The sequence below is a fragment of the Chenopodium quinoa genome, unplaced genomic scaffold (assembly GCF_001683475.1).
Source record: "Chenopodium quinoa cultivar QQ74 unplaced genomic scaffold, ASM168347v1, whole genome shotgun sequence".
Taxonomy (NCBI): Eukaryota; Viridiplantae; Streptophyta; class Magnoliopsida; order Caryophyllales; family Amaranthaceae; genus Chenopodium; species Chenopodium quinoa.
In genome coordinates this window covers 2,846,384-2,853,293 of record NW_018745286.1, presented here as the reverse complement: position 1 = coordinate 2,853,293, position 6,910 = coordinate 2,846,384, and the positions used below count along the sequence as shown (strand labels likewise).

At 35.2% G+C, this 6,910-nt stretch overlaps 1 protein-coding gene across 1 annotated transcript; it reads right to left on the bottom strand.

The window, feature by feature from the left end:
• Positions 1-1,011: 1,011 nt before the first annotated feature.
• Positions 1,012-2,855, bottom strand: LOC110712037. Its single transcript, XM_021890462.1, has 3 exons — positions 2,797-2,855; positions 2,141-2,577; positions 1,012-1,796 (listed from the first exon to the last, which is right to left on the bottom strand). The coding sequence occupies exons 1-3, from the start codon at positions 2,853-2,855 to the stop codon at positions 1,012-1,014; spliced, it is 1,281 nt and encodes a 426-aa protein (XP_021746154.1).
• Between the last annotated feature and the right edge of the window lie 4,055 nt (positions 2,856-6,910).

The window sequence follows — 6,910 nt, the reverse complement described above, 5'->3', positions numbered from 1 at the left end:
TTCACCCCATACAAATAATGCCTCCAAATCTTTAGTGCAAAAATGATTGCAGCTAATTCTAAATCATGAGTAGGGTAGTTTACTTCATGAGGTCTTAATTGTCTTGACGCATATGCAATCACCTTTCCATTTTTCATAAACACACATCCCAGACCATTCTTGGATGCATCCTATATACATCGTAGATCCCACTATCATCTGGCAACCTTACCACTGGTGATGTAATCAACCTTTGCTTCAAAAGTTGAAACGCTTCCTCACACTTCTCATCCCACTCGAACTTCTTGTCCTTCTTCATTAGAGAGGTCATAGGCTTATCAATCTTAGAAAAGTCCTTCACCAAACGTCTATAATACCCTACTAAACCTAAGAAACTCCTAATGTCAGACACTATTTTTGGCGTAGGCCATCCTTTTACTGCTTCAATCTTCGCTGGATCTACTTCTACCCCATCCTTGGACACAAAGTGACCTAGAAATGCTACTTTCTCCAACCAAAATTCCCACTTGGAAAACTTCGCATAGAGCTTATTCTATTTTAAAGTTTGTAAAATTGCCCTCAAATGTTCACATGTTCCTCCTTATTCTTCGAATACACCAGTATATCATCTATGAATGCTACGACAAACTCGTTCCTAAATGGATGGAACACCCTATTTATCAAGTCCATAAATATTGCTGGAGCATTCATCAATCCAAATGGCATTATTGTGAACTCATAATGTCCATACCTTGTTCTAAATGCAGTCTTGGGAATATTCTCATCAGCGATCCTCAACTGATGGTATCCGGACCTTAAATCAATCTTGGAAAACACAGATGCGCCCCTCAATTGGTCAAATAGGTCATCAATCCTTGGTAATGGGCACTTGTTCTTTATGGTGACCTTATTTAACTCCTTATAGTCGATACATAACCTCATACTTCAATCCTTTTCCTTAACAAACAACACTAGAGCTCATCAAGGCAATGCACTTGGTCTAATGTACCCCTTTTCTAGTAAATCCTATAGTTACTCCTTTAACTCAGTCATTTCTACAGGTGCCATTCGATATGGTGCCTTGGAAATTAGTGTTGTCCCTGGGACCAACTCTATTGTGAAATCAATTGCTCTCTTAGGTGGAATCCTTGGAATCTCTTCTGGGAACACATCAAGAAACTCATTCACCACTTCTATGTTCTCAAGCTTAATTGTCTCTTCGTGTTCCAAGTTCTTTACAGTACAAAAATATACTGGATGTCCCTTCTTAATATACTTAGCCAACTTTATCATAAAGATGATTCTTAGGCACTTTGCTTCACCATGCTTCCAATGTGTTACCAACTCACCCTCAGCTGTACTTAACTGCACTTTTTGTGATCGACAACGAATCTTCGCACTATACTTGCTCAACCAATCCATTCCCAAGATGATATCAAAGTTACTCAACCCAAATTCAATGAGGTCAAACAAAAACACCTTTCCTTTGATCTCTAATGGCACATCCTTACAGGTTTTGGTACATTTTATTACCCCGCCCGTGGGAATAACTATAGGTACATATATGACATCTATGGTTTTCAAACAGTGCGATTGCTTTGAAACAATGGCTTTTGAAATGAAAGAAAAAGTTGCACCAGAATCAAACAAAACTTTAACAGGAATAGAGTTAATAGAAAAAGTACCAGTAATAACATCCTTCGTAGTATCAGCTTCATGCCTACTTATTACATTTAGCTTTCCTGGAGCTCCACTCTTCACCTGATCATTCCCATTATTGTTGCTTTTCACCCCACTTTGTTGTGCTCCTTTGTTCCCTGCATAGTTGTTGCTTCCCTAAAAGTTCCTTTGAGCCCCTCCTTGATATTTCCCTGCTTGTTTCGGTTAGAATCTTTGGAGAAGCACTCATACTCCCTATGTCCCAACTTGTTGCAAGCACGACAAGTAACTAGGTTACCCTCGCAGTCTCTTCCAGGGTGATTATTCCGGGACCTTTTACAGATATAACACCTTCCATACTTATTATTTCCCTGGTTAGAGTTCTTAGGCCCTCCATTGAAATTTCGTCCACCTTGACGATTGTTATTGTGGAAGTTATTGTTGCTGTTAAAGTTGTTGTTGTTGTGGTGGTATTTCTACTTCTTAAAATTGCTCTAGTTACCTTGAGGGTTTCCAGAGTTCTGTCCCATCTCTTTTCTCTTTTCCTTTCCTTCCACCTCAGCTAATTCCTTCTTTTTCTTCAACTCCAAAGCATAAAGGTGTGCAGACCTCCCATAAACTTTATCCAAGGTTTTGAACACTTGTCCACACAGCTTTAGTTGAAGATCAGTGGTCAATCCACTCTCAAACTTCCTAGCCTTTGCCTTTTCTGTAGCAACAGACTCTTTGGTAAACCTTGACAGCTCAATAAACTTGGTATAATACTCAGTGACTGACATATCTCTCAATGCTAGGTTGGAAAATTTCCCAACCTTCTGTTTCTGTAGGAAACTGGGATAAAACTTGTCCCTAACCTTCTCCTGAAACATAGTCCAATTGAAACCAGGTAGTGCTTTGATGGTAGTCTCATTTTGTTGCCACCAAAGGTCAGCTTTACCCCTGAGGTAATAGGTAGCAAAACCCACTTTCGAATATTCTGGGCACCCTACTGCCCCAAACAGTTTCTCAAACTCCCTTAACCAAGTTTTCAAATACTATTGGGTCTGGTTTGCCTTGATAGGTTGGTGGCTTGCTTTGCGGCCTGAACAACTCTCCCTGAGCATCCCCATTGTTGGTCGAGTTCCTTAGCTTGCTAGCAGCTGGGGGACCACTGCTAACTGCTTTACAACCTCACTCAGATCTCCTCCTTCATTATTGTTCCCACTTCCTCCTACCATCTTTCTTCTCCTGAATTAGAACAAAGGGGTCTTTATTAATAATGGTTATGGTTAGCTCTCAAGTTAGACACTCGTCTAACTAACCTACACCATTCACACACCCACATTTAATTTTAGCTAACAAATTGAGGTTACAAAATTACAACTCCCAAATCTTACAGCTTGATCCACCAAATTTTGATTGCTAACCAACCATACATTTAATAAAGCATCACAATAATAAATATAAATAATTCCCATTGTTTCCCAGAGTTAAGAAATGAATTGTTGGAAAATGTGAGTAAGAAATGGCTCATTTGAGTAGTGATAAAATGAATGATTTGAGAATAAAAATGAATTATTTGGCAGTAAAATGAATTATTTTGCAACGAAGTGAATAAAATTTTATTGTTGAGAAAGAAAAATGATTGGAAAAATAAAATGAAATGAGTTCGAATAACCTACACAACTCAATAGGTTTATTGACTCACTGTGGCCATGCCACTTATTACTTTACTGAAAAGGAAATAATTAAAATTGTGAAAATGAAACTAAGAATCCTAAAAGAAATGAAACTACAAATCTATTCTTTTCGAACATTGTCCTTCTTTTCCTTTGATTGTTTGTAGTTTCCAGGATCGAATTCAGGGTCATCATCCTCCTCCATTGGTTCAGGTGTCTCTGGATTTTGCTCTACTTGAATAAACTCTTTATCTTCCTCGTCGTCAGATGAAATGTCAATAATGATTGGAGTTTGGGGTGGATTTGGATTCGGGATTTCCATAATGGAACTATCAACAGTATGATTACTCTCATCCATTAGCTTTCCTTCCTCTTGCTCTCCATTTGTTCCTGCTTGATTACTCTATGGTGGGGAAGAATTTCTTGATTGATTTCTAGTGGAAGAGGAATCATTCCCTGCTGGATTATCATAGTAGTAATTTGGATATGGAATATGTAATCGTTCGCTGTGATGTTTCTTAACTCGAACGAGGTAAGAAATCAAGTATCCGTAGTCAGGGTACCACTGTCTATAATAATCTTTGTATTTGGAATAGTTGGGAATGCCCCTAGGCAAGTAGAAATCAGAAAATTTTGCTTTGACAGCAAGATAAGGGGATTCGTCAGGAAGACAGTGAATTATCATAGCTAAAACACGATCAGGAAGGTCATACTAGTTGTCCCCTAGGACATCGCTCATGTGTGAACAATAGAAATGGATCTTCTTGACATAGTCAAAGGGATGTTCATAGTCTTTCTTAATTAGGGTACCAATTTGTGAGTATTTGCTAGGAAAGATCGGCATCCTACAATGTTCAATCAAACAATAGTAATCTTCTTATTTCTAACCACATAATTACATGCTTCCACATCATTCAACTCATATGATCAAACATTACAACCTAAATATTAATGCATACAAGAACATGAATAATTACAACTTATATGCCCTAAATTATTTCCTACCCAAGCTCACAAACATGCTTTTAAAGCTCTTAACACATAATTCTTACTTTAATCTGAACAAACTAAAAATATTTTTGACTCCCTTTTTTTCAAAAAAAAAATTCTAAAATTAACTCCGAAAAGGCCAAAATAAAAAAAAATATTAAAAACAAATACGGACACCCCTCCTTTTAAAAAAAAAAAAAAAAAAATTGGACCTCTCAATTTAAAAAAAAAAATTAAATAAATAAATAAAATTGGACCTATTACAAACATAATAAAATATTTTTGGTCCTCTAAAAAATTAAAGTAAAATAAAATAAAATAACTTACTTTGTAAAATAACTCATTGATTTAAACACTTGGCCAAGTTTAAAACAAAATAATTTAAAACACGTTTTTGGCTTTAGTGGTAATAAAAATTTCAACCAAACCTCCCAGATTCCACTTTGTAACACCCTAGAAATTTCTTTCCTTTAAAATACTTGTTTTGCTCTTTTAAAATACGAAATAGGAAAATCTAAGACATTACCGCCACCGTGAAAACGACTAAGGCAATTATCAAAGACACACAACAAAAGACTCACTTTAAAAACCATTCAAAACAAGTCAACTCAAAAAGTCAAACCAACGAAAGTAAAGTCAAAAAAGTCAACCTACAACTTGGAACCATTATAAGCCCTTATCAAAACCCAAAACAAATATTAAAACCTTTGTGTTAGTCTCACAAGCAAATATATAATAATCAAAGCAAATAAAACACATCATATTCCTAAGGAAACTAAACAGGATTCGCTCTTCACTCATGCCCATCATGAATATGCTACATCAGCTGAAAAGCTTCTCTTTACTTGTCCCCACTACTCGCCATTAGAAATGGGTCATCGTAGGGAAGACAAGGCCTGTAACACCCCCAAATTACTCTCCAATAATAATTATTATAAAACAGGATTTAGAAAGTAACTTAGGGATATTACCGCCACGTGATTACGTAAGTCTTTTCAAAACATAGACTTGCACCGGAAGAAATACATACTTAACCTTTTTTTTTGTATTAATTGTATGAATAATAATATCCAAAATAATAACTAGTATATATATAGTGGAGTACTTCAACAAAATACCACAATAGTGAAAACCCTAATCTAGGTGATTACATCCCGAAGGTCCCCAATGTAGCAACTAGCATCCACGCTTGAAAACAGCTAACTACTCATCAATGAATAATAAGTGAGGCAAAGCCAAAACAAAAGAGAAGTACGGGTTAGCAAAAACGCTAAGTACATACCAATGCTAGATATGTAAAATCAATTTAGTTAGTTAAACATGCTTTCATAAGATTTAACATTTATAAATAATTAATTCAAAACATTCTATAAATAGAAATTTCACATTTAGAAACGTTTAGAAACATTCCAAAAATTATCAATTTCAAAGCCAACGACTTTTCAAAAATAGATTCCAATAGAAATGGAAGATCAATGTTTTCGTAAACCATTTTCCCAACCTAAGTGTGGACACCACCCAAGCTAGTGACTCCTTACATAGTGCTATACTTGGGGAAAAGACTAGATCATACATAGTTCATAGCCTTATCATTTATCTCCACATAGTGGGAGTCATGAAAATCCGATTAATATCTTTGATAAATCAACCTTCAATTCCCATATATGGGATGATTAAAATGATAACATTTCCTTTTTAAAAAAATTTGGTAAACAAAGTAAGTTTACAAACAAGTTTATAAAACATTTAAATATTTAAGATCAGACAATCGTTTTTATTGAAACATGCGTACACAAATTATTTTATAAAATTCATAAATCATTGTTCAATATTCAAACATAGCTCATCATTCAAAACGTAAAATACATTTGTATAAAATCACATATTTAAAGACCTAGCCACGAGTACGTACATTGATCTTTACAACTATTCAACCTAGATTTACAACCACAAACTATCTCCTAAATAAACATTATATGGAGTATTTTAAATAAACATCAAATATGAAAACTTATAAAAATCATAAATTGAAAATAGATATTAATTTTAGAAAACTAACCGCAAAACAATTTAAAGTAGCAAAGCTCACAGGAATGAAGGTTCACGTTGGAAAGAAGGAGGCAGATCTTGCAGAGGTCATATCACATAGTATATAAATCCGAATTGGGTGATTCTTGAGCCTAACCTCAAGATTGTTTGAGAAAAACAATTTTGTCTCGAACAGTAGAAGGCTAAAAATGATCATAAGGGATCGAAAAATGGCTTGGAACATGTACGAGCTGAACTATTACGAAAATGAGAGGCAAAAGAAGAAAGAAAGAAGAAAAGAAGAATGGAGCTTTGAGAGCAAGATAAATCTTTTGGATTAAAATGGTTGAAGTTTGAGTGCTACTTATAGAGTTTGAGAAACTCCGTTGACATCATGTATGATGTCAAAGACTTGGTGGTTAAGTATAATGTCAAAACTTGGTGACCAAGTTCACTTTGGTCAAACTCAAAGAAAAGAAATACTTTGGTCATGCATATATAAGAAGAATTGACTTTGGTCTTTATGTTGACTTGGAGAAAAATGCACACAAAGTGGAAAATCTGATTTTCGGTTATTACTAAATTCCCGGCTTACA

Excerpts from the sequence above, each read along its gene's own strand:
- LOC110712037 (XM_021890462.1), bottom strand. The coding sequence starts at position 2,855 with ATGGTAGGAGGAAGTGGGAACAATAATGAAGGAGGAGATCTGAGTGAG. Across the intron at positions 2,578-2,796 it reads CTGAGTGAGGTTGTAAAGCA|GGGTAAAGCTGACCTTTGGT; the intron begins GTTAGCAGTGGT and ends CTATTACCTCAG. Across the intron at positions 1,797-2,140 it reads GAACTCTGGAAACCCTCAAG|GGAACAAAGGAGCACAACAA; the intron begins GTAACTAGAGCA and ends ACAACTATGCAG.